Source organism: Ceratotherium simum, chromosome Y (assembly GCF_057802395.1).
Source record: "Ceratotherium simum simum isolate JZ-2026a chromosome Y, ASM5780239v1, whole genome shotgun sequence".
Classification (NCBI taxonomy): domain Eukaryota; kingdom Metazoa; phylum Chordata; class Mammalia; order Perissodactyla; family Rhinocerotidae; genus Ceratotherium; species Ceratotherium simum.
Genome location: NC_141941.1, coordinates 2,554,416 through 2,580,355, shown reverse-complemented (window position 1 = coordinate 2,580,355; position 25,940 = coordinate 2,554,416). Strand labels below are relative to the sequence as shown.

General features: G+C 47.8%; 1 protein-coding gene across 1 annotated transcript in view; it reads left to right on the top strand.

Moving 5' to 3' along the window:
- The first annotated feature begins 831 nt into the window (after positions 1–831).
- Positions 832–25,940, top strand: part of LOC101401191 (protein kinase cAMP-dependent X-linked catalytic subunit) — a 104,090-nt gene continuing 78,981 nt past the window's right edge. The window contains exon 1 of the mRNA XM_004440752.3: positions 832–1,360. Within this exon, the coding sequence (XP_004440809.1) occupies positions 1,195–1,360 (166 nt within the window). The 5' untranslated portion in view covers positions 832–1,194. The remainder of the gene's footprint in view (positions 1,361–25,940) is intronic.

Genomic DNA, 25,940 nt, shown 5'->3' with positions numbered 1-25,940 from the left:
CTTGGGACATACACTAGGGGGAAGAAAAACTACACTAGGGGAAAGAAAAGCTATCATCGTGCATCTGAAATTCCAACGTATCTGGGCATCCAGCATTTCTTTTTTTCGGTAGTCCCTGGTGTGTTTAAAACAGTGACCCATCGGGTTGCATGCGCTGTCTTTGGTGGTTCTCTCTCTGAAATCTCTCATTTTTTTTTTTTCCCAAATGGTTCTTCTAAAATAATCACAGATTCACAGGAAGCTGCAAAGAAACACACGGGGAGGTCCCGCGCGCCCCTCCGCGCCTCCCCCAGAGGCAGCATCTTGCATCACGATCGTCCAGCAGCGAAACCAGGAAGCTGACATGGGTTGTGTGTTTATTCGCCAGACCTGGCACCCGCCTGCGGGGATTCGTGGGCACCGCGCAGTCGACGAAGCGTCCTAGGTTCAGTTTTATTTTTTAACTTTACTTTTGTTGGAACCACGCCCTCCCCGTCCCCAGCCGGTCCCGGTCCCGCCTCCCAACCTTCCGGGCTGGGGCGCAGCAAGCACGATGGCCTGCCCGCGCGTCCCCTGGGGGAGCTCGGCGGGGACCCCACCCTCCCCGAGGCCGCCCGCCTCCTCTGTGGCTGGGGCTGGGGCAGCCCCCACGCCCCCGCCTGGCGCTTCCAGGGCGCGGGCGGAGCGCGGCGGCCACAGCGACACCCCTAGCTCGGCTGGCCGTGTCCGGGCCGGCGCCGGGGCGGGCGGGGAGAGCGCGCGGCCCCGCCCAGGCCGCTTCCGCCCGGCCCCCCATTAGCTCGCACGCAGCGCCGGCGCCGGTGGCGGCGGACCCGGGACACGAGGAATGAACAGGGAGCCGGGAGCCCGCGGCCGGGACCCCGCCTCGCCCCCGCCAGCCCGGGCCGCGCCCCCCGCCGAGGCCGCGCCGCCGCCCCCGCCTCCGCCCGGCCCGCCGTGCCCGCCCCGCGAGGCCGCCGGCTACTCCCACCAGCTGCTGCTGCTGCTGCTGCAGTGAGCGCCGCCCCGCGCCCCGCCATTGTCCCCACCGCTCCGCCAGCCGCGCCGGGCCGCGCTCCGGGAGGCGAGGGGCGCGCATGGGAAGGCGCTGCTGATGCCGCCGCCGCCGCGCCGCCCTCCGAGGCTGCGTCCCGGGAAGCCCGGTCCCCCGTGCCCCCCGGCCCGGCCCGGCGCCCCGGACTTGAGCGCGCCCCCATGGAGGCGCCCGGGCTGGCCAAGGCGGCCGCGGCGGACCCCAGCCCCGGGGAGAGCCCGGGAGAGACCCCCGACGGGGCGCCCGCGAAGTGCCCCAGCCCCGAGGCGCCTTCGCCCGAGCCGCCCGCTTACCGCCTGCAGGACTTCGACACGGTGGCCACCGTGGGTGAGTAGGACGCGCGGGGACCCGGCCCGCAGGGGCGCTCGGCGCCACCCGGGACGCTGGCGTCAGACAAAGGGCCCGTGTGCCGTCGTCCGGCCACCTCCCAGGGAGGGCCCTGCCCGGCCCGGCCTGCTCGGGGTCCCCGCGCTGGGCTACCCCTGCACCCTCGCCACCAGGCGCGCCGAGAGTTGGAGGGCGTCTCCCCGGCCCCCGGGAGCTTCCCCACCTGCCGGCACCCTGCCCTGCGCCTCTAAAAGCTCCTTATTTAGATCTACTCCCCAAAACCGCCCTGGTGACTGGGCCCCCCCGACGTCACAAAACTTCCTGGTGGTCACCTCACTTTGGGGACCTCGAGCGTCCTCCCAGGCGGGGACCTCCAGGGACAGAGGCGGCGGCCCTGAAGGCACCTGCAGACCGCACCTTGGCCAGCCTTCCTCTCTGCCCAGCGGCAGGATGCTCCCGTGTGGACATTAGACATAACCCGGGGGGTGGGGGTGGAGGGGACAGGTGTCCCGTGGCTTTATGGGGGCCGGAGGTGGTGGCTGGAGATGAGCTACGCATTTCCTGACACCGTGCATGCTTTTCATCTTGTTCATCCCAAATTTAGCATTGTTTTATCAGACACTTATTTCCTTTGTCCTCTATCGTTGAACTTAACCCCAACCGGGCGGCTGGAAATATAGGTTTCCAGTTCACTGGGCACCTGGATCCCCAAACGCGCTGGTTTGTGGGACCACTCTGCGTGGGTCAGAAGATCCTAATCCCATGTCAGTGCTGGATTCCAGCTGTGGGGACAAGCCAGCCTGTGGCTTCTAAGTGACTCTTGGTTGCTAAGGGGGTTGTGCCAACCTGTTGCTTGTCAGGAAGATAAACGGGGAGCAGGCCATGCCGCGTATGACTGTGGGGCAGGGGTGTTCAGGTACTTTCTTGGGTGTCCCCCTCATTTTGGAAAGGAGGAAGCTGGAAGCAGTGGGCTCCAGGTCGTGACTCACGGCTTCATAAGACCAACAGAAACAGCCAGAGTGGCATTGAAACTGCCAGCCGAGAAGGGCCCCTCTCTTTTCCTTCAGTGGCCTCCCTGCACTTGTGTAGATGGCTGTGAGGAAGGGGTCCCTGGGAAACCTGGTTTGGGAAGCAGAGCATGGGGGGCACCCTCCTTGTCTCTCTTGCTTCTCTCCCTCTCAATGCTCTCCTCCTCCTCTCCGTCTCTGTCTCGTGACATCTCTCTTTCTCTCCCTCTCTGTGTCCTATCTCCCTGTCTCCCTCCCTCCCTCTGGGAAGCTCTGCTGGGCTGATGTAAAAGGTGGCAGTGTTTCACAGGACAGTAGGGTGGGACAGAAACCCAGGCCAGCGCAGTTACAGGTAAAAGCACAGTTAAACAATGCAAAGCTGGTGGAGCTCCCGCCGTCCCTTGGCACACAGCACCAGTAATTGTATTTCGTTTGGGCACACGGATGGGCCTATTGTGAAAGGTTCCCTGTGCGGAGGTTCCCCGGGTGGAGGCCAGGACAGCGGGGTGAGGGCAGGCGGGTGGGCTGCAGACCTGACAGATTCTGGTGTCGGCAGTCACGTGGGGGCCCTGTGGGCGCTGCCACGTGGGTGTAGGGTGCCCAGAGAGTTATCTCATCCTTAAAAATAGAATGTTGCCGCCTCTGGGGACCAAGAGGGCCAGGCTGGGCAGAGTGGGAGGAGTGAGGAAGTGAGCTCTCTTTTTTGATTGAGTCGTCTTTGCCGCTCTTAATGAAGAGGATGCTTGTTCTTAAAGGATAACTTCCTGTGGGTTCCAAGGGTGTGAAGGGAGAGCCTGGTTACCCATATTCGGGATGTTGGACTAGGAGTGGAGCAGGGACCCAGATGTGTGTGACAGACCCAGGCGTGTGTGTGTGTGTGTGTGTGTGTGTTGCTTCAAAGCTTTGGTGACATTTTCTGCAGTCTTTTACCTGAACCCCTTTTGTTTAATAGTGGATAAAGATTAATCTGAGCATGATTAACCTTGGAGACTAAGAATAAGCTTTACAAAATCCCAAGCCTTTCGGAACCATCACGATCATGTCTCTGAGCCACAATCTGCAGCAGTGTGTTAGATGATTTCATAAGGCATAGTGAGGGGCTAGGTGACCCCTGTACCTGCAGTTACAACCCAGTCAGGGTGGGCCTGAATTCTCTTCTTCCTAAGCTTCCAACTCAGGAAAAGATGTTCCTTATTAACGGCTCCTTGCCCCCATTCCCACCCCAAACAGGCAACCACAGGGGTTCTGAATTGTCTGAAGGTGTCTGTATGCAGTTGTCCAGCTGAGCAATGCTGTTCTCCACGACATAAAACCAACCCACAGGCAAACAAACAAGAAGCAAAAAACCCCCAAACCTTTCTTTAACCTTTCTTTACTTATCACAATCCCCGCCCTTCGGAACCTTCTAGAATGAGTCGGGATGAAGAGACACTGCTGGACTCCTCCCTGAAGGTCGTGCTAAGTCCTTCCCCATGAAGATGTGCATGTATTTTCATCTGGTCTGACCTCTTCTCATGTGAGTGAGTTACTCTTTTCCTCACCAACATGCTGTTGTGTTTTTCATCCCTCCGTCTTGCATGGGGCAGAATCGCTGGCTCATGCTCGCTGAGGACATGGTGAGGACGTTGATGTTGTGAGGATGTTCACATTTCAGCACAGGTAGACTGCAGCAGGTGAACACATGTGCAATTCTGTAATTTAGCAAACCCTGCAGTAGCTATGGAGATGCCAGGACTGTTGGGGGAGACACCGTGAACCCCAGACCCAGGTAGAAACAGACGGCCACGTTCACGGGGCGGGCACGACAGCCTGGTGATAGAATAAGGTGGAACGTCGGTCATCATTTGGTCTCAGAGGCTCTTATTTTGTGCTTTTGCATAAACTAGCCCCATGGGAATTTGTCAACATTCTAGGTCGACCAGTTCTCCACAAATTCAGATAGTTTGGAAGAAAGGTCAGCTTGTGTTGGTGAAAAATCTGATGATGGCATTTTTTTTTAGAGCACAGAAGAGACTTTGGGGCACATCTGGGCTAAACTGTGATTTCATAGATTGAGAAACTCGGGCTCAGAGTGGCCACACTGCTCAACAGAGAAGAAATGGTTTGCAACACCACTTTCTGCATTTCGGGTCCATATCAACAAGCTTGATTTCTTTCCTTGAGCGTGAACAATGGTGCCATTAAAAAATACTTATTTGGAAATAATTATAGGTTCACAGGGGATTCCAAAAATCCCCTGGAGTCCCAAGCGTCCTTTGCGAAGCTTCCCCCCATGGTGACATCGTCTGTAGCTGTGTCACAATATCAAAACCAGGATGTCAGCATGTGTACAATCCTATAAGAGACCACAGACCCTGTTCAGTGCTCCTCAGTTTTCATGAGCACTTTGTGTTTGTGAGTGTGGGTGCCTGTATGGTTCTATGTAGTTTTGTCTCGTGCGTCCATTGGGGCAGCCAGCACCCCCAAATCAAGGCACAGAACTCATTCCCTCAACACAGACAACTCGCTCATGCTTGACGCTTTTTATTTTTTAACTACTACACATCACACGATGCGAATGTTGTGTTTTCTCAAGATCTAGGAGGCCTTCCTTAATGAATAATTAATTATAGATGGTTCTCTCTAAAGCACTTACAGTCATTTTCCTCCATACCGATAGGATTTTCTCCTGCCATCTTGGTTCCCCTGCCTTAATTTCACTCCCTCTGACCTTGACTCTCATTTTACTCCTGCACCATCACACCGGCACACCTCCAGAAGGAGTGGGATCTGAACCAGTGAGGTATTACTGTGCACGTAAATGAATCATCATATGGGTGGTGTTGACATAAGCCATTGTCGATAGTGTTTTTTATTGCTTAACAATACACAGAAAATTGTCTCCACCCTTCATTCTCTTCATCTTGCGTGGGCGCGTTAGAGTAAACTGGTGAGTGTCCGTGCATGACAGTTGCAATGTAAGAGCATCACAGGAACTTGAAGAATTAAATAAAATTTTAGAAAAAGAACATTTCCAAGTGTTGCAGGTTGTTCTCTTCATTTTTTAAAAATTGAGGTGAAATTCACATAATATAAAAGGAACCATTTTAAAGGGAACCGTCCAGTGGCATTTTGTACATTCACAAAGTTATGCAGCTATCATCTCTGTCTGGTTCTGGGACATTTTCGTCACCCCGAAAGGAGACCCCTTACCTATGAAGCAATCATTCCTGTATCCGCATCCCCTAGTCCCTGGCAACTGCCACTCTACTTCCTGTCTCTATGGATTTGCCTGTTCTATGTTCCTCTTCATTTTACAGACTCGTCTTTCTCACTTTCCGTCTCCAAGGGGATGAGGAGCCAATGTGAAGAGAAGGTGAGGAGATCCAGAGCCAATAGCTCCCTGCTCCAGAGGAGAGGAGGAAAATGGGCCTGTGGGAAGAAAATCTGGGATGGGAAAGACCAGAGGAGGACAAACTAGGAGTAGAAACGTGCAGAGCGCGAGAGAGAGTGATGAGGAAACAGGTCACAGATATATGCACACAGAACTTGCTGTCCTAGGGTGAATAGTGTCCCCCAAAATTCATGACCTCTCAGAACCTCAGAATGGGACCTTATTTGGAAATAGACTCTCTACAGATGTAATTAGTGAAGGCTTGAGATGAGGGCATCCTGGATGAGGGTGGCCCTAAATCCAATGACAGATGTCCTTATTAGAGGCACAGAAGAGAAGAGACACAGACACAGAGGAGAAACCACAGGAAGACGGAGGCAGAGATGGGAGGGATGTGGCCACAAGCTCAGTGATGCCTGGAGCCCCAGAAGCTGGAAGAGGCAGGAAGGACTCTCCCCTGGAGTCTCTGGAGGGAGTGCGGCCCTGCCACACCTTCATCTCAGACTCCTGTTCTCCAGAACTGGGAGAGGATGAATTCCTGCAGTTTTAAGCCACCACAGGCTTGTGGGAGCCCCAGACAACTAACAACACCTGCCAAAGAGGATTGCAGAGCTGCCTTACGTTAGGTCCATGAGTAAGTTTCCCCAAATCCTTGGAGGTGGACCACATCCGGTTACGAGTTGGACACTGTTTTCCACGAGTGACCTCATCCTAGATAGCCTGTGAATGTGGTTAACTCGGGAGAGCCATGTGTTCATTTCAGAGGATGAGGCATCCACAGCTCACTGGTTGAGGAAAGTCATCCGCAGAGCTGGATGGGGCAGAGCCGAGAACTTGCTCCTTCTCCCACTTCCTCTCCTGCTCTCTTCACCCTCCATCGTCCCCCCAAAGAGCAGAGGGGTGAGACCTACACACAGTGTCCACCTCATCTTGTCACTCCCCTTTGTTAATCCAGGACTAGAGCTGGCTTCCCACATTGCCAGCCCAAGGGGTGCCATCTTGAATCAGTCCTGACCTTGGTGTCTTAGTCCATTTGGGCTGCCATAACAAAATACCGTAAATTGGGTGGCTTATAAACAACGCAAACTTATTTTTCACAGTTCTGGAGGCTAGAAGTCTGAGACCAAGGTGACAGCATGGTCACCTTCTGGTGAGAGATCTCTCCTGGGTTGCAGATGGCTGTCTCCTCAAGGCGGAGAGCAGAGACAGGAAGCAAGTTCTCTTGTGACTCTTAAAAGGACACTAATCCTATCATGGGGACTCTGCCCTTGTGACTCATCTAATCCTAATTACCTCCCAAAGGGCCCACCTCCAAATACCATTCCATTGTGTGTTAGGGCTTGAACATATGGGTTTTGGGGGGACACCACATTCAATCCATAACATTCGGTTAGCTCCTTCTTACATGTTGCCCTGCCTTCCTTCTCCCAAACTCCTGCCTTTGGGGTGAAGGTGGCTGCCCCAGGAGTAGGCTCACTTTGTCACATCCTGGAACCCCTAGCGGAGGACACCTCTCTCCCTCTGTTTGGGGACAGCCCTCCCTGGCTGTACTTGGGTCACCCATGTGGATGGGGACATGGCACCCTGATGGTGTTCTCATACCTGGTTCTGGGATGGGTCCCAACACAGTTGGGGACCACCAGGGAGGCCACCTTTGCCACCAGAAGAAAAGGGCAGAGGCACCATATGACACAGATGGAAGTGTCGGCTCCGCCTTGCCCTCCGTGGGCTCACGAGCAGCCTCTAACCTGTGTTCTTTTTGGGAGAAACATAACTCAGAATTCTCAGGAAACCGCTTTCAGTCTTTATGGGAGCGTCACCCTGGGGCTTTCTCTGTATCCTCCCAGGCTTTTTTCAAACAACCACAATGTGTCACCACATTCACTGCCATTTGAAATTTTTTCCTCTTTTCTTTGGAACTCTACGTACCCTGTTTCTTGCTGGGAAGAAGAGAATAGTACTGGATAATAAAGTTTCGAGCTCATAAACAGTGTGCTGGGCAGAGTACAGTCATCTCCGTTGATTTCACAAGGATCCCCACGATGAGGCTGGCTGATGCATCTGGGGTCCCCCTTCTCTGCACCACGTGTCAACTGTAGATGGCATTGGAGTTATTGCCTCCCTTCCGTCTTTCATCCCCTCCCAGTGTGTATGTCTTGCTTCCCCTGGAATGAGAGGCATCGTACTGGAGGCAAAAACCATCTCCGGGGCTGTCTGCTAGCTGGGTATCTTTGGGCAGAATGTGTTCCTTCTCTCAAACCTTCTTTGCCGTCAAGAGAACGTGGCTTATGATGACATCGCAGAGTTTCTGTGGGCAGAGGAGCTAATGATTTATTGTGGTGCTTGGCATGGCTTGGGCGCCATAAAGGGCAGCCACCCGTAGCGCCATCATCCATTCATGTATTCACCCACACATCGGTTGGTTGGCCTGTCCCTATCTGGCTGGGACCTTCCCGGAGTGCACTGAAAGTTCTCCATCTTAGGAAACTCCTGGGTCCCGGGCAACCCAGGATGGTGGGTCTGCCTACTCACCAGATCACTGAGCACCCCGTAAGTGCCAGCCTGTGCTCTGGATGTGGGAGATCATCGGGAACCCAATAGACGGGGGTCCCTGCGTCTTGGAGTTTACATTCCAGGGCAAGAGGCAGACAACGTGAACTGAGCGTGTTACGTCCATTCGGTGGGTTGTTAGAATGCCGCCAGAACTCTGGGGGAGAGCAGCAGAGTGGGTCACCAGGATTGGGGTGACGGCAGGTTGTGGAGACGTAGGGGCATGCTAACATGGGAAAGAGGAGGTGGCACTCTGCCTGTCCCGCATCCAACCATCTCCATCATCTTCATCACCATCACGACCACCATCACTTCTGACACTCATGAAACTTGTTTTATGAAATTCGTACAACATAAAATTATTTTCAAGTGAACAATTCAGTAGCATTTAGCAAATGTGCAATATTGTGCAACCATCCCTTCTCTCTACTTCCAAAGCATTTGCATCACCTGAAGAGGACACTCTGTAACATTAAGCAGTCACTCCCCATCCCTCTCCCTCAGTCCCTGGCACCACTAATCCAATTCCTGTGTCTTTGGATTTGCTTATTGTGGACATTTCATATAAATGGGATCATACAGTATATGGACTTCTCTGTCTGGTTTCTTTCACTGAGCATAATGTTTTCAAAGTTCACCATGCAGTATTGTGTGTCAGTGCTTCACCCTTTTCATGGCTGAATAATATTCCATTGTAATGGGTGGACCACATTCTGTTTATCCTGTTCTGTTAGTTTGCTTAGAGAAACAAAGTACCACAGATTAGGTGGCTTAAACAACATTTATTTCTCGCAGTTCTGGAGGCTGGAAGTTTGAGATCAAGTTATGGGCAGGGCTGGTTTCTCCTGAGGCCTCTCTCCTTGGCATCTAGACACCGTCTTCCCCCTGTGTCCTCACATGGTCTTCCCTCTGTGCGTGTCTGTGTCCTCATCTCCTCTTCTTATAAGGACACCAGTCCTATTGGATCAGAACCCACTCTAATGACCTCATTTTACCTTAATCACCTCTTTAAAGACCCATCTCCAAATACAGTCACATTCTGAGGTTCTGGGGATTGGGACTTCAACATGAACATTTTTTGAGGGGAGGACACAATTCAGCCCATTATAGCCGTGCAACTTTTAATGCACCAAATGATACCTCAGTCCCCTTAGAGTTCCCATAATGCAGAAGTTTACCATCACCCCACGTAGATTTGGCTGATCGGCTTTGAGGGCAGGAAGTAGGATTCTTTTGTGACAAAGGGCAGAAGACTGTGGTAATAGTTTGAAGACCATCTCCCTGCTTGGTCCTGGCATCAGCTCTACCTGCCTTTCTTTTGTGCATCACTCTCCACCACTCTCCTTTCTTTCTGTCCTGGTCATTTGTAACTCCTGTCACATAAAGGTTTCCTGGAAGGTCACCTTTAGTGACCACTATGAGTGGTCAAGAAGTTCCACCAGCATTCTTCTTCTTTTTAAGAATTGTTTTTATTATGGTAAAATACATATAACGTGAAATTCTCCATTTTAACCATTTTTAAAGCGTACGATTCAGTGGCATTAATTCATTCACACTGTTGTACAACCATCACCACTATCTATTTCCAAAACTTTTCCATCACCCCAGACAGAAACCCCACACCCATTAAGTGGTCACTCCCCATTCCTGCTTCCCCAGCTCCTGGTAACCTCTGATCTCCTTACTTTCTTGATGAATTCACCTCTTCTAGAGATTTCATATCAATAGTATCACACAGTTTTAATCTTTTTGTGTCTGGCTTTTTTCACTCAGTGTAATGTCTTCAGGATTCATCCATGTTGTAGGGCATATCTGCACCTCATTCCTTTTTATGACCCACCTTCCTTATTCTTTCTCTGCTGGAGGCTGGTCTCTGCCATCCCCTGTAGGTCTTTCCATCACTGCTCATGAACAGTGGTCAACGCATTTAAGAACCAACACAGTGTTCGGGGTTGAAGCTCAGGTTCCCGAGTGAGTGATTGCGACAGAAGCCATCCCTCTCTGCCAGCCCAGCTCCCACCTCCGTGTTCATTAAATGAGTGGTTTCATGATGCTTGCAGACTTGACTCTAGATCCCTCCCGTCTCTCACACATCATCCTCAGGGAGGTCTCAGTGAAGAGAGAGACCCTGTGAGTGGTGGAGACAGTCCCTCACTGGGGCCACTGAGCTCTCTGAGGTCAGCCTGCTGAACTCTGATGCCCAGAGAGGTGCTTCTCCCAATCGGCTTGGCAGTTGTGTGCATATGTGTGTAGTGAGTGTTGTGTTGTGTTCCATCCCTTGAGGATGAGCGGGAGGCTTCACTTTTCCTCCATAGAATGACCCTGAGCTGTGGCCATGAGCACTGATGGCTGTGGTCCTTCCTGCATCACCCGGGAAGTAAGCACATCTCACCAAGGCAAGCATTATCATCACCACCATCATCATCATCATCATCATCATCATCATCATCATCATCATCATATCATCATCATATCATCATCATCATCATCACCATTTTGCAACAGCCCAGGCTCATCTCATTTTCCAGGACGGATGGTGGTGGTCTTTGCATGGATTTGGGGCTTGCTCCGTTCAGTAGACCTGTCATGCATGTGCCAGGAGCATTCACCCCTCTGCTGTACGGGGCACCTCCTTGTTCCAGCTCCTGAGTTAGAGAGTCAGGGGCAGGGCAGGACCCCAAAGGAGCCTATCACAAGGTCATCTTTCTTCGGTCTCCTGCTGTGATCTTTCTTATGGTCTTTCACACCATGTTCGTCTCCTATGGCTACTGTAACAAATTACCCCAAACTTAGTGGCTTAGAACAACATGCATTTCTTATTCTACAGTTCGGCAGGTTAGGAGTCTGAAGTGGATATCACTGGGTTACAATTAAGGTGTGGGCAGGGCTGAACCCCTTCTGGAGGCTCCAGGGGAGAATGCGTTTCTTTGATTGTTCCAGCTTCTAGAAGCTGCCCACACTCTTTGGCTTATGATATCTTCCTCCATCTTCTAGGCCAGCAATGTTGGGTCAAATCCTTCTCATGCTGCCATCTCTCTGGTTCTCTCCTGTCTCTCTCTTCCACTTATAAGGAGCCTTGTGATTCATTGGACTCACCCAGGTAACCCAGGATCATCTCCCTATCTGAGGTCAACCAATTAGCATCTGTAATTAGCACTTTGAAACTCAATTCCTCCTTTGCCATGTAAACTAACATATTCACTGGTTCTGGGGATCAGGACCAGGACATCTTTGGAGGAAGGGCATTTTTCTGTCTATCACAGAGATTTGTCTATGCACTGTGTACGCCTCGCCTTAAAATTGGCCCCACTTGAGAGTGGGTGGTGGAGTGGGCAGCTGCCCTCCAGCCTGGCCTCATTCTTGTCCAGCTGCATTGACTTCCACGAATGGAGAAACCACAGTCACAGTAGAAAGCTCTTGCATTACCGCCCAGGAAGACAAATGCTAGCTCCGATGCGCAACGAATGTGGCCGTAAATCTGTATATGTGTGTGTGCCTGCTGGGGAAGGGATTAATTGAGTTAATTGAGGCTCTCACGTCTATGCTGTCTTCTGCCTGGCTGGAACTGTGTACAAGGACTAATTGTCACCTCTGTGGGGCCCCTCCACTGTGCTGGGCAAGCAGAACCAGTTCTAATGAGCCTCAGTGACAGAATTATTGGAAGATGAGATGGCATAGCCTTACCTTCTAGGAGCTTGAGTCTGTCCCAGGATGCACTTTCAGACATGCAGCTCTGAGCCATGTGAGACCAGCTCTTTCCGGGGTAGCTACACGGAATCCCAGAAGCAGAGCTTGCATCCACCTGGAGGAGGGAGATGAAGGAGGCAGAGGGAGGCTTGTTCTCGGGGAGTCTTCAGTGTGTTGATTTATTTGATAATATGGGTGAATACATTTTTTTTTTTTTTTTTGGTAAACTTGGCAGGCTCATTTTTCCAAGGTTCCCTCTTGGAAAAATAATAAAACCAACACTGTGAAGGCTTCTAAGCAGCTCCTAATTCCAGGAGCGTTTTTTTCCCTGCATTTCATGGGTGGAGTCTTGGATTCTGCGCTGGGTTGGGTGAACAGAAGGCTACCTCCTTTGCTTCACCATTAGGGCACTTAAGTCAAAGTCCAGTTGGTGTCTAGATTACATTTAAATAGGAGAAAATGTGATAAATAGCCACTCACTGCATTTGAAGTTGTCCAGCGATTCCTCCATTAAATCACCATAATTTTCTGGAGGCTCGCTCCATTGGGACACCCTATATCGGTGATGAAAGTGGGTTGGAGGGGAGGTGTGCATTCCAGGATGCAGATTCATTCCTTCCTCCTCCAGCACGGCTGGGTCCTGCTCCCCTGCGGTGTAAGGACGTAGTGGAGATTCTTCCTGTGGGAGGCTGCCCACAGCCCTGTGAGTCAGCCTTCTCCTCGTGAAGGAGTTTCCTGTAGGACACCTCTGGGTGGTGCTTCCAGCCTTTTATCTGATGTCACGTGCTCCAGTGGCCTCCCCAACACCCGCTTGGACCTTGCCATCCTGCTCAATCCAGGAAGATTGTCAAGGTTAGACCCTGAGCTTCAGGGGCCCCGCCCACTGGATAGTTCCATGTTTGATAAGAAGATCCACCTTTGGCTCCATCTCTCTTGCACTGGCCTTGGTTACTCCACTTAACCATTGGAAAATTCATCCTGGTTTTTCCACCAGGTAACAGAAAAAAGAAATGGTCTCGCAAAATCCCTGCTCAAATGCACAAGTTCCTACAGATGATTGCAACTGATGCTACAATGTATTGAGCACGGCTCGTAGGAAGGCACTGTATTGATTCTCTTGAGGTCCTTAGTCTGGACACATTTTAGATGAGGCATCTCATCAAGCAGATTTGGAGGACAACCTCCAGAAATTTCTTTGAAAATGGTTGACATTGAATTTTGTTGGTGACTACACCTGTTGGATCCTTGTCTGGGGAGCCACTTCACAGAACAAAGGGCTGTGCAAATGTGGGGCTGGGTGTGGCTGGCGAGAGCTTGGGCTCATCGGAAAGAAGTCCTTTGTCATGCTCAGGGCACCTGGAGTCTGCATGTGGATGGGCAGACAGAGGTGGGACTCTGGGTGTGCCCCAAGCATGCATGCCTGGGTGTGTATGTTTGTGTTGGGGGCTTGCAATTAGGGGGTGAGAGACAGGGCCACTGAGCCAGCTTATGTTTGGGGACAACTCCAAAAGAAATCTTTCCGCACAGATTGAAAAATCCAGCTTGGAGTGACAGTGTCAAAATTGAGACGATATTGAGAAGGCAAACCCTCTAGAATTCCTCTTCATGGGAAGTGGCTTCCATTTGGCATCACACATTAAGAAAAAAAAATAATTTGTGTAAAAAAATCAATAATGTCTAGAGTGTTACGTGGATTTTTGTCATTGTTAGTACCGTCAAGTGGATTCCGACTCCTGGTGACCCTGTGGACAGCAGAGGGAACCCTGCCTGGTCTTTTTGCACCATCCTCTCCCCTTCCGGCCTCTATCAGACAATGCTCTACTGCTATGCGTAGGGTTTTCATGGCCAGTTCTTTCAGAAGTGGATGGCCAGGTCCTTCTTCCTAGTCTGTCTGTTCTGGAAGCTCTGCTGAAACCTGCCCACCATGAGTGACCCTGCTGGTGTTTGAAATGCTGGTGGCATAGCTTTCAGCATCACAGCAATACGCAGCTGCCACTGCCACAGTATGACAACTGACAGATTCGGGGTGTGGTTCCTTGACCCAGCAGGACATGAACTCCGGCTGTGGCCATGGCGGTAAGAGCGCTAGATCTTAACCACTAGACCCGTAGGGCTGGCCATTACCTGGGTCTTTGACTATAAATAGTTGTTGTTGGAAGAGATTCCCCTTATGAAGCCTTTTCTTTATTCATCCTTAAACAGTTCAGCATTTTATTTCAATAACAGATTCTGGTATATCCATTGTATTGATCTTTTCAAAGAACTGGTGTCTAGTTTCTTGATTTTTTTCCTCTCTATTGATTTCTTGTTTTCAATTTCATTGATTTCTGCTCTCACTTTTGCTCTGTCTCTTCTGCTTGCTTTATATTTATGTTACTCTTCTCTCTGTAGTTTCCTGAACTTTTATTTCGATTGAGATGCTGGGCTACTGTTTTGAGTGTCACAGAGAGCCGTGGAAGAAGTGGAATTAGAATCCAGGGAAACCGCTGAGAAGACGCCATATTTTCACGTATTCCAACCATCTTCAGGGCAGCCCAGTCATGCATCTCCTGTTCTTGGTGGTGAAGAGTCTGGTGTGTCTCGTAGCTTGCAGCTCGTTGACCTTCTTATTGAGCTGTGCTTTCTCGTGGGTTCAAGTTTCTCTCTCCAGCTGGTGCTGGTTTAGTTCCGGCTTCCTCCTTCATGTCCTCAGGACGCCCAGCTGCTTCCCCACCCAACAAGCCACAGAAATAAGCTCGAAGAAAACAAGTCGGCGGCCACCTGCTCCAAAAGCACGTCCCTAAACGCAATGCATTTCAGGACAGCTGCTGTGAGTTCTGGGCGCTTCTCTTCCTTTGAAAGAAAAAGTGAAATAACAGTGTAATCACAGCATCCTGTATTGAGTGCAGTCTAGACGCTGGCTTTAGAAGAGCCTTCGAGAACCTGGGATGTTATTGTCAAAGCCGTCGGTGGGAAGGTTTAATGGGTGGGCGGGTGTGTGGTCTGGATTATCAGGTGGAGGTTTTCTACCTTTGTGAAGGTGAAAACCTGCATCTCTATTTTGTTGGTCACTTGTTTCATGGTGCGTTTTTCTACATACCCTCAGAAGTGCGTGGTACATGTGCACACACCATAGTTACTGGAACATACACAGGTGTGCACACACCCATATACATTGAAAGGTTTTTGGCTGATTGAGTGACAGCCCTTCTGGCAGTTGACAACGCTATGATTCTTTGGAATTAGGCAAATATTCTGATTAAACCTGAGACTGGCCGCCACGTTGTATGAGCAAGCAATCTCCTATTCCAAAGCTTCCTGCCAGGCGTCCTTGGCGAGTGAGCTGAACAGGTCTTCCTCAGGTAGACCCCTGCTCTCCTCCAACAGGTGGTTTGTAAATTGTTCCTTTGGAATGTCTGTGTTCCAGAAAGAGTGCTATGTATGACGTTAGGTTTCCAGGCTGCTTGATTTGAAGCACAGAAAAGACTACAATTAATCAGAAGAAACCATGCAATGATAAGAAAGCAGAAAGCAAGATTATTATGAAATTCATGATTCAGCAAAGGAATAATACAGTAGTGCAAAAGGGATTATTTTGGTTGTTGATGTTTGCTGGAAGGCAAATTTGACAGGAGGGCGATCAAGACAGAGCAAGTGTCTTTTATCAAGACTCTTGAGGAATTTCGACATTGTCTTTTTAGTGACTTTAGTTTTTGCTGATAATTGAAATTCCCTTCCCAACAGATGGTGTGTAGTTTCCCCTTGAAACAGGTCTTTGGCATGCCCTGACTTTGCACTGATCCTCCGTGATCGGGCTTGTATAACCATGTGCCTGGGGTAAATAACACGCTCGCTTGTTCCAGCAAGAGTCAGGCACGAGAGCTAGGAGATGGACTCATTTGTTATTTTCTTGGTAAATGTTTGGATTTTGTGTGCTTTCCCAGGATATGGTTCACCTGCATCATACAAAGATGAATGATGGATTCTTACCCCAATCCAGGGGCACAGGGGACATTTTGAAGATTACTCTTGGGTACCTCAAGGCCCTCTCTCCCAGACCCTACTGGGGGATGATGTAGGAGGTCCTTAGTCTTTAGGGAATTGGGTATCCCTGAGGACAGGGAGGAAGATGGTGGAGGAAGATTGTCTGTGGAAAGCGAGTTCTAGTCACATTCTTAAATGACGCCTTTGATCCTGGAGAAAAGCTTGTGGTTTGAAGCGGGAACCATTAGAAACATTTTCAATGGAAGGCGGTTATACATCTGGTTGAGATATATCAGAATACATGTTAACGCATTCAAGACTTTCAGAATGCCCCTATTGAGTGTGCTGGGCTCTTAAATGATAGCGAAATAAGTACAAAGCGAGAATGAAAAGGGCAGATTGTAAAATCTCACAAACTAAAAATATGTCTCCTTTGTAGAGCATACACTGAAAGATACTAAAAATACTTTGTCACGTTTGGAGAATGGTGGCACACTCGAAATACTCTATTTAAGAGGCGGGACGAAGTGCCTCTTGAAAGAGCTTGTTGGTTACAGGGTGGGTTGCTATAGTCAGCTCGTAGTTGAGATCAAAGTGGTTCTCAAAGTGGGGTCCTGGGAACCATGGGGTTCCCTGAGAACTTTACGGGGAGTCCATGAGGTCACAGCTACTTTTGTAATAAGTCTAAGACATTCTGTGCTTTTTCTCTCTCCTTCTCACATGAGTGTGTGGTGGAGTTTCCAGAGGCGACCTGAAGTGTGGTGATATCATCTCTCTGACACCCAGTGGAATGTGTCCTTGCTTGCTCTTGTGTTTTACATATTTCTGTTTGACTTGCTAATATGGTTACTATCTCTAGATGCAAGCTACACACACACACACAAATGCTCCTAAGGGTACTTGATTCGTTTCTAGAGTGTTAAAGAAGTCTGAGAACAAAGAATTTGAGAACTGCCGTTTTAAAGGAACGACCAGGTCTATGGTGATCTTGACTTATCATCCGTGATGACAATGATTGATCAATGACAATTCCTGTATCTAGCCAGTCTTTGGAAAATGAAATGCCTCATTGTGTCAGAAGACTGCGTCCTGAATTCTTTTTTTTCATCTTAGTGCACCCAACTGAAGTGGTCACTTTGAAATTTAGTCCTACTAATTCCACCACTTTGTTCTCCAAAGTGTGGACGCTCCATCACAACTTAAGTTTGGAGTAACTTAGCAAAGGCGTCGCTTAGCCTGTTTGGAAAATGGTTGTCAACACCTACTGTGCTCAAGGAACTGCAGCAGTTACGTGGGGGACAGAAACAGATAGATAGGACGTAGTTCACGTTTTCAAGAAGCTTACTAATAGAAAAAAACAGTAAAGAAATAAAAAGGTTGAATGTTGACAAGGACTGTCATCAAGGTGCCAAGAAGGAACTAGGGATTTAGTAGCAGATATTTAGCGCTGGGTACAATTTGGGTAAATGTAATTGAGAGGAGATGGAGGGAGGAAGCACACAGCTTTTGGGGAGAATTCAGAGATCCAATGGGAATGGAGGTGTGTGGGAGACAGAAGGATGCAAAGGTATGTTAGATCCAAATGATGGGTGTCTGTAATACTGGTGTAGAAGTTTGCAGGGTTTTTTTTAAGCAAAAGAACGCCATGCATGTGTCAACGCAAGGAAAGATGGTTGAAGCAGGATGATGTAGAACAGATTGGAGGGAATGACCAGGAAGATTTGTCTTCCGTCTAAGTGAGCATGTGTCTGAATTAAGGCAGTGGGACAGGGAGATTTCTTGGTTCCAGTTCTGTTTGACTCAATGCATGGGGAACTGTTTAGTGGACAGTGAGAGGGAGGAAGGAGGCCCATGTCTATATCTACATCACTCTGTATCACTCCGTAAACCTAGGGCAGAGTAGGTACTCTGGCTCAATATCTGTTCAGCTGGACACTGGAAAAATCAGTGTGTTGCTGAGTATTGGTTGCCCTCACAAGAGTACTAAGCCTTAGGCCAGTGTGAAGAATTGAAGAGTGAAGTTTGCTCTTAGAAATCTCATCAGCAAGAAGGAAGAGGGGCAATGATTGGGGTCTGGGGGCTTTAGAAGACTGAGGATTCTCCTGGTGGGAGAACTCAACAGTTGGTCAACGGGGGATGTTTCCAAGTGTCGTTCAGCAGGATCTAGGCTTTTCATTAAGTATCCTGTGAATGGCCTAAATATTATAAAATTAATATTGTCACACAATTTTAATACTGTTTTCTATTAGCAAGAATAAGTTTAGAGTTCAGTCCTAACCCTCTCACACGCGAAATAAGAATAATTCTCAATAGCTTTGGAGCAGTATGGTTGATTGAGCTGTGACTACTATGCCAATGAGCCAGGCTACCATGTAGACTCAACAGGTTTGCATGACTAGTTCGCCAAGTTGGTATGACTAGGTTTTGACTCATCTGTCTCTTTTGGTGAAGCTATGGTAGCAAACTTCTTCTGTTCTTTGATTCCTTAGAGCAGCACTATCCAATGGAATTTGGTGCCATGATGACCACATTCTATTACCTGTGGTACACCCCAGCCTCAAGTGGCTAATGTGTCCGACTGAGACACTGACTTCTCTATTTAATTTAACTTCACTTCATTTAACTTTAAATAGCCATGTATGGTTGGTGACTAATTCCTTGGACAGCACAGCCTTAGACATTTAAGAATCTTTACAATAATATGAGTAAATAAAGTCAGAAATCAGTCCTTACTGGATGCCACCAGATCTGGATAGTTTTTAAGTGATTTTTCAGACATTGGTATTGAAAGCAATGGAAACAGCTTTTTAATAATATTCTCTGCTGTCCCCTGATTCATTATGACACCTGAGATAAATTACATGTCAATGAAACCTCCTTTTCCTCACATAATTAAATGCCCAGAAGCATACATATATTTTTCAGAAGTGCTTCATATCAACTGCTATTTTCTAAACATCTGTCAGGCCGGGTCCCAAACTGACCCCTTTATAGTATCTCTTTTATGTCTATGTGATATATATTCTAAGGGTTACTTGAGGATTTCATAGCAAAACGCTTCCAGTGAGCAAACCATCTTCACTGATTGGGCAGATCTGGTCAACAGAGCAATGGACTTTCTTGAGAAGATATAGTGACAATTATAGCTTATTTTATATACAGTCATGTGCCACATCACAATGTTTCGGTCAACAACGGACCGCACAGATGATGATGGTCCCATGAGATTAGTACCATAGAGCCTAGGCATGTAGTAGGCTATTCCATCTAGGTTTGTTTAAGTACACTCTATGATGTTCACACAACGACGAAACCACCTAATGACACACTTCTCAGAACATATCCCTGTCATTAAGCAAGACGTGACTGTATGTGTGTGTGTGTGTGTGTGTGTATGTATATATATATATATATATGTATATATATGTATATATATATATGGTGTTCTAGTCTCTCACCATTGTAAATATTGCCAAAGACTTCTGATTTCATGTAGCAGGCTGCACACACCCACACATACCTCATAGCCCACCTCTCCCGAGTTTGTATTAGACTGTTAATCCAGTTTATTTTCAGGAACACAGGGATGAAACAGATACAGACACACATCAAGAAGGGAATGGAGGGGTGATGTGCAGGTTAGAAATTGCCTCCAGCTTCTGGAGAACTCAAAGCTGGTGGCAACATGTTAAAGAGACGAGGAGGAGGTCGCAGCAGGAGAGGGCCTCTGTTCTGAGGACTCCGTATCCCCTGGGTTGAGCATGGGAGCACGGTGCTCAGAATTAAAACAAAGTTTTCTTTGTAAAGAATGGAAGGAAGTGGGAGGTGCCACTCCAGGGTAAAGTTCTCCTAATTCTTTCACCCCGAGAGTCCCCAGCCTCTCTCACGCGTGGAAACTGAGTGGACCTCTCGAGCGTCTCATTCTCAAAGAGGAAAAGGCCACGGACCCCGTGTTGATCTGTGGGTTTTACTGGGCGAGACGTCAAGATAAGCAAAGACGTGGGATCCCCGAAAAAGCAGATAATTCAGGGAACCTAAGACAAGATTAAACCAAAAGGGGAACTTAGAAGAAATTACAAAAATAAGGCTTGCTTTGAGTCATGTTTTCAGAGAAGTTTGAGAAGATACTGTCTCCTTCAGCAAAAATAGGATGTTGCAATAAGAGAGAAACAGAAACAGCTTTAATGAAAGAGCTTTGCTGAAAACATAAAACATTAAAAAAGAGTTTTCAAAGATCAATAGGGTGATCTCATCGATGTTTGTGACTTAAGATATTATCTTGGAGCTGCTGGTTGGCAAATGTGTGGCTTGAATCTAGACTTTTCTCTTGAGTGTTGGAAGGCGAATCTCCAAGGCAATGACTGTTGGGGGGTCCATCTCTCCCTGGACATCCAGTAGGCCCTTCTATTAGCTTTCTGTGGCTCTCGTAACAAACCACTACAAACCTGGGGGCGTGCAACAGCAGAAATTCATTCCCTCCCAGTTCTGGACCAGAAGTCTGAGATCAAGGTGTGGGCAGGGTCGCGCTCCCTCCGGAGGCTCCAGGGGAGGGCCCTTTCTGCCTCTTCCAGCTTCTGGGGCTCCAGGCGTCCCTGGGCTGGTGGCCGCTTCCCTCCCATCTCTGCCTCCATCTCCACGTGGCTTCTCCTCTGTGTCTGTGTCTTTCCTCTTGTTATGAGGACACCTGTCACTGTATTTAAGGTCACCCTAATCCAGGATGATCTCATCTTGAGATCCCTAATCTGATTACATCTGCAAAGAACCTATTTCCAAATAACATGACAGTCACAGGTACTAGGGGTTAGGACATGGCCATACATTTTGGGGGGACACATTTCTATCCACTACACCCCTCAGCTTCAGCGTGGCCACAGGGTCCAACATGGAACTTTGTCACTTTCTTCCCCCAAACAAATCAACTCAACAGACCCCTTGTGCACCTGCCAAGGATTCCTGTCTTTGTGGTTGTCATCCTAACCACTCTGATGCCTAAAGCCTACCCTGCAGTCATCCCCACCCTCCCCCTCCCAGCTCAATCCAATCCATCTTCACATCCAATTTTTCCTTCTCCTTAGAGATCCCTCTTGGCTACGCATCTCCCCACCAACCCCCGCTTATCGCCCTCATTTGTGGCCTCCGTCCTGATTTGTACCCTGGCCTCCACACTGTTCGTCCTGCCCTTCCCACTGGCTTCTCCAACCACAGGGAAATCTTTAAAACAAAACAAAAGCGTACAGAACTCAGATCCGCACAGGAACTTCCCTGCTGTCAGCCATGTGACTTCCTGTAGGCTGTTGCATCAAGAACTCCATGGAAGGACTGCAAAATCCCTCCCTTCTCTTGCCGTGCTTCCTCCAGCCTCGTGAATCTCAGTTCTCTCTGTGGCCCTAGCCTCACCCATGCATAATTTCTTCCCACACACCCTACAAACGAGCCTTTATCCTCCAGTCTGCACCACCCTCCAATTTCCATTTGAAACTTTGCTTCCTCAAACGCAAATCTCTTTCCTGACCCTTAGACCAACGTGAGGTCCATCCTTAGGTTCCTCCGGACACCTGTCTTCTGAAGGCATCAAGCCTAAACAAGCTCATTAAACCGATAATGAGCTCATCAGAGTTATTCTAGCTATGATAATTAATGTTTACTGTCTGCTTTCCGGCCCGACTGTAACTAAACTAAATGAACACACAGACAAGCCTTGTGTGCATCCTTGCTGTCTCAGAGTCATGTGGAGCGCCCGGCACACAGTAAGCTATCAATAGTGGTGGAGGAATGCCTAACTTCTTTATATTGACTTGGTTTTTGTTTAGCGAGCTGTATTGTAGTCACAACCGCATAAACCATTTGTTGTCAAAGACGGAGTTTTCTAAACATTTCCAAATTGGCAGTTGACACTTTGTGAAAGAATTGAGTTTGAGCTGAGTGAATGGTAGAAACTAAAGCTGTCCAATACGGTAGCCACTAGCCACATTAAATACAATTTGCAGTTGCTCATTCTCAGGAGCCACATATCAGATCCTCAGTAGCCACCTGTAAGTCTGTGGCTACTGTGTTGGACAGCACAGATGTAGAATATTTCTGTCGCCATAGAAAGTTCTATTGGGCAGTGCTTGTTCTAAGGCAGTGATTCTCAACTGGGGGTGATTCTGCCCCCACTGGACACTTGGCCATGTCTGGAGACTGTTGGTTGTGACAAGGGGGTGGGGAGGAGTGATCTGGCATCTGGTGGGTGGAAACCAGGGATGCTGCTCAACATCTTATGATGTACAGGACAGCCCCCCACAGAGTGTCATCCAGCCCCAAATGTCAGTAGTGCTGAGGTTGAGAAAAGTTTGCATTAGCATGAGAGACTCTGTCTATCATCTACCTAACTTGTCTATCATCTATGTATCATCTATCTATCTATGTGTCTGTCTATCTAATCTATCATCTGTCCATCCATCCATTATATTTATCTATCCATCTATCCATCTATCTCTCTCTGCCTATCTATCAATCCATCCATCCATCCATCCATCCATCCATCATTTATCCATCCATCTATCCATCTATCCATTCTCTCTGTCTCTCATTCTCTGCCTATCTGTCTCTATGGCAGTGGTTCTCAACCAAGTGTGCTTCTGTCCCCCAGGGGACACTTGGCAGTGTCTGTAGACATTTTTGGTTGTCTCAGCTGGGGGAGGATGTGGTGCTCCTGGCGTCCAGTGGGTAGTAGCAGGGATGCATCAGAGAATTATCCAGCCCCAAATCTCAATAGCACTGAGCTTGAGAAACCCTGATCTAAAGGGTAATACATTTTTTTGTAATTTTTGTATCCCATCCTGGATGCAGTTTAGGGATGCGTCTTTAACCTCGAACGCATCAAGAGCATCCTTTGTTCTTGGTGAAGACTCACCCACGTGCCACCCTAAGCTACAGATAGGTGTTTATATGGACCCTAAAGCTGAGCCAGGAATGCCAGGCATTTCCCTTGCATCACATTTGTTAGTGTTGTGGGGGTAGGGGTGGGAACTTCCCGTGTTTCTTTTATCTTTCGTAATTATACGTTTTGTATCTTTGCTAGGAAAGAGTATAATTTACTGTGTTGTAAGTACGAGAGTTGTAGTTCTAAAATGTGTGTTCTATTTTTATCTTTTGAAAGAGGACAGTGTGGAATTGAATGTGGCTTGACTCAGCGAAATTTTGAGGGAGTTACTTGTTTAAACAAAAACAAAAAGCTGTCTAGACTAGCGAACTCAGAGCTAACGCCTCCCACCCAGCGCTGAGCTGAATTGGGGCCAGTTTTTTCAGCTGATCTTTGAATAAATAGTCCAAGTTGAAAAGAATGTATCTTCTTAAGATTATGCAAAACACACATACTCTTTTGTAAGTTTGGCTTATTGAGATAAAACTCACATACCAGAAGATTCACCCTTTTAAAGTGTCCAGTTCTGTGGCTTTGATTTTAATCACAGTTACCACACATTCTTTTAAAAATGCCTTTTAAAGGGTTTTTCCGTAGCACAGAAGTTTGACTGTACTTGTTTGCAGCAATCATTACAAACATCGACTTTTTAAAGAGAAATCGCATGCTTTGGACTTTTATTATTTCATATATTTTAGTTTATAATCTTTTCTATCAGTTCCTTTTACTTCATCAATTTAACATAAATTTAACTATTATCTAGATAAAATATTTCTATAGTTCACAGATAAAAAAATTAAGAAAATTATACAGTGAAATGCATCTGTCTTTTTGTCCCTGATCTATTCACAACCTGCCCTTGCTGTCGACCCCAGGTATACCTTTTCATCACTGTCTTTTATTTTTCTACAAACGTCCTTTCAATATATAGAAGCAAATATCACTACGAAGAGAGGACTGACATTTTAATAATTAATATTGCTTACTTTAAGCCTCCTGAGGAATTGCATATTCTTTTTGTTGTTGCTTTAAACATTTCCAAACTAATTGAACCAGTCTGAGCAGTTAAGGAGATGCACCTTGGCCGTAGTTGGATGGAGCTTTGAATTGATTCCTGAGAGCTTGCAGCCAGGTGTCCCAGGTAAAGGAGAGTGATTGCTAACACCCGGACGTGTAGCCTCCACTGGTGGGAGGGTGTTGGAAGGGGCCCCTCAGATTTCTCTGGATGGCCAGGTGTCTCAGCGGACCTTGAGAGCCCTCCGGCTGTGTACCAGCCCCACTTTATATGTCTGCTGAATTGCTTCAGAGGTGCTCAGTGAATTAAGGGAGTGTCATCTTCTTCGAGTCTTTATCTTTCAGAATTGCTGCATCAGGGGCCACGGTGGGAAACAGGACAAATGTGTATGATTCTTTGTCCAGACAGACCTCTCCGTAGCTCCTTGGGTGGGGTCACTGGAACTCTCAAAAGGTTTCTGGTTGACATTCTTCAAGATATACTTCCTGTATTAACCTATGTAGCTTAACATACCCTACCCATGTAGAAGTATGAGGAAGGAGCATGGGTGGAGACCAGGGATGCTGCCAACATCCTACAGTGCACAGGATGGCCCCTGCCACGGAGAGTCATGTGGCCCCAAATGAGTGTCGGTAGTGGGAGGTTGAAAAAACTGTTTATCATCTTTATCTATGTATCTATCATCTATCTGTTATTTACCTGTCTATCTATCTGTCTATCTATCTATCTATCTTTCTACCTATCATCTTTCTCTCTGTCTTTGTCTGTCTGTATTATTTATATCTCTGTCTGTCTCTCTATATCTATCATGTGTCTTTCCGTCTCTATAGGCTATCCTAGTAGGTGTGCAGTGGTATCTCATTCTTGTTTTAATTTGCATTTCCCTGATGACATATGATGTGGAGCATCTTTTCATATGCTTATTTGCCATCTGTATATCTCTTTTGGTCAAGGGTCTGTTCAGGTCTTTGACCCATTTTGTCTGGATCTCTTGATTAGATTGCTTGTGTCCTTGAAAATCTCGATGAAACTCACTGTTGTGTACAGTCTTTGAATCACGTGTCTGATTTGACAATCCCATCCAGGGTGTTGGCTCAGGAGACGGCACTGCATGACTGGTTTGGGGACACGTTGGATGCAGAAGCATTGTGTGTGCAGAACTCAGCTCCTGCCTACCTTCATTCCTGCTTCCAACGTGGCATGCCACCCCACAGGCTCTCAGTCTGTGTGTGGGTTTCTCTAGCTTTGCCCATGTTTGCAAAAGGGACCTCCGTTGCTTTAGGCCAGGGGTATTCTGCTGCTATGTTGATTATGTGGGCTTGTTTATTGGTTTATCCATGGATTCATTCATCCACACATTCATCCAACTAATAGGTGCTCAACGTTTGTATAAAACACGGCCCTTGATCCACAGAACGCACTGCCATGAGCTACCATTCATTTCCAATGTGCATGAAAAACATGGCAGCCCCTGATGCTTTGCAAACTGATATGTGGATTGGAGTGTTTTTCTTGTGGCTAAAATTTACAGTAACATTTTTCCTGTGGTTATTGAAGAAAGAGCTCTTTGTACATGCCGGGCGTTTCTAGTTGCTCAAATTCAATGGCACGCGTAGTCTTTTGTTAGGTAATTTGCCACATTGACTGCCATTCTGGGATAATAGAGTCCCAGTGAAGAGAATCTGCCTCAGAAGGTTGAGCTCATAGCATCCTTTTCAAACGACACCTCTTCAATTGCATGTTTGTGGAAACTTCTTAAGACTTATTTTTTGCAAGTGTCAGACCTTGGGGTCAGTGGGATGAAGTGGGAATTGAAACTGCTCTCCTCTATCTCCCTGTGGTGGTAAATTTTTGTCCCCAGTCCCCTTGACCTGGCCTGGGATCCTTTCCCCACAAGGTTAGCTCTGCTTTTTCAGTCAACAGTTCATGGATGTCTGTATCCAGTGCTCTGAAAAATAAGGAAAATTAACCAGTACCAGCTCTTTTTAATGGAGCTTACTTTTTGTTTTTTAATCTCTCTCAGCCTATTTTTTTTTTTTTTCTTTTGGGTCAATGTTATTGAGGTATATAATTTACATACC